At 39.6% G+C, this 1,013-nt stretch overlaps 1 protein-coding gene across 1 annotated transcript in view; it reads left to right on the forward strand.

Moving 5' to 3' along the window:
• The window catches only part of LOC106868856 (cilia- and flagella-associated protein 100-like), a 24,902-nt gene that overhangs the window by 3,874 nt on the left and 20,015 nt on the right, over positions 1–1,013 (forward strand). The window contains exon 2 of the mRNA XM_014914299.2: positions 183–274. Within this exon, the coding sequence (XP_014769785.1) occupies positions 183–274 (92 nt within the window). The remainder of the gene's footprint in view (positions 1–182; positions 275–1,013) is intronic.

A 1,013-nucleotide genomic window follows, 5' to 3' on the forward strand; every position in this document is an offset into this window, starting at 1 on the left:
ATATATATATATATATATATATATATATATATACATATGTATACATATATATATATATGTATACACATGTATACATATATATATATATATGTGTGTGTGTGTGTGTGTATTTATGCTCAAACATATTGTTTATAAAAACAATTGTTTCTTTATCTGCTTTTGTTTTTGTTTTTTGTAATCAGGTGACACGTCATATCCCAAGAACCCCTTCAAGATGGCAATCGATGCAGACATTTTTGAACTCCGGGAAAAAGAGAGGATGATCAAGAACGAAGTGAGTAAAAGCTTTGGCAATATTTAAAAGTCTGCTACTAATGGCGGTGAGGATAAGTACGAGAACCATAATGACATTCGTTGGGAGTCGCAATGACAAAAATGTTTTTGTAACGCAAGCAATTATATCGATTGAGTTAGCTCCCTTGCACTGTAGCCTGAAACATCCAGGGTAGACAACTTGTTATAATTCCTTTCTACTCTAAGCACAAGGCCCGACATTTTTCGGGAGGGGACCAGTCGATTAGACCGACTTCAGTACGCAACTGGCACTTAATTCATCGACCTCGGCGGAATTTGAACTCAGAACGTAAAGACAGACGAAATACCGCTAAGCATTTCGCCCGGCGTGCTAACGTTTCGCCGCCTTTAACAACTCGTTATAATTGTTACGGAACGAGAGTTTGGTTACTCTTTTACTCTTTTACTTGTTTCAGTCATTTTGACTGCGGCCATGCTGGAGCACCGCCTTTAATCGAGAAAATCGACCCCAGGACTTATTCTTTGTAAGCCTACTACTTATTCTATCGGTCTCTTTTGCCGGATCGCTAAGTTACGGGGACGTAAACACACCAGCATCGGTTGTCAAGCGATGGTGGGGGGACAAACACAGACACACAAATACACACACACACACACATACACACACATACACACACACACACACACACACACACACATATATACATATATACGACGGGCTTCTTTCAGTTTCCATCTACCAAATCCACTCACAAGGC

The sequence above is a fragment of the Octopus bimaculoides genome, chromosome 26, assembly GCF_001194135.2.
Source record: "Octopus bimaculoides isolate UCB-OBI-ISO-001 chromosome 26, ASM119413v2, whole genome shotgun sequence".
In the NCBI taxonomy this organism is placed as follows: domain Eukaryota; kingdom Metazoa; phylum Mollusca; class Cephalopoda; order Octopoda; family Octopodidae; genus Octopus; species Octopus bimaculoides.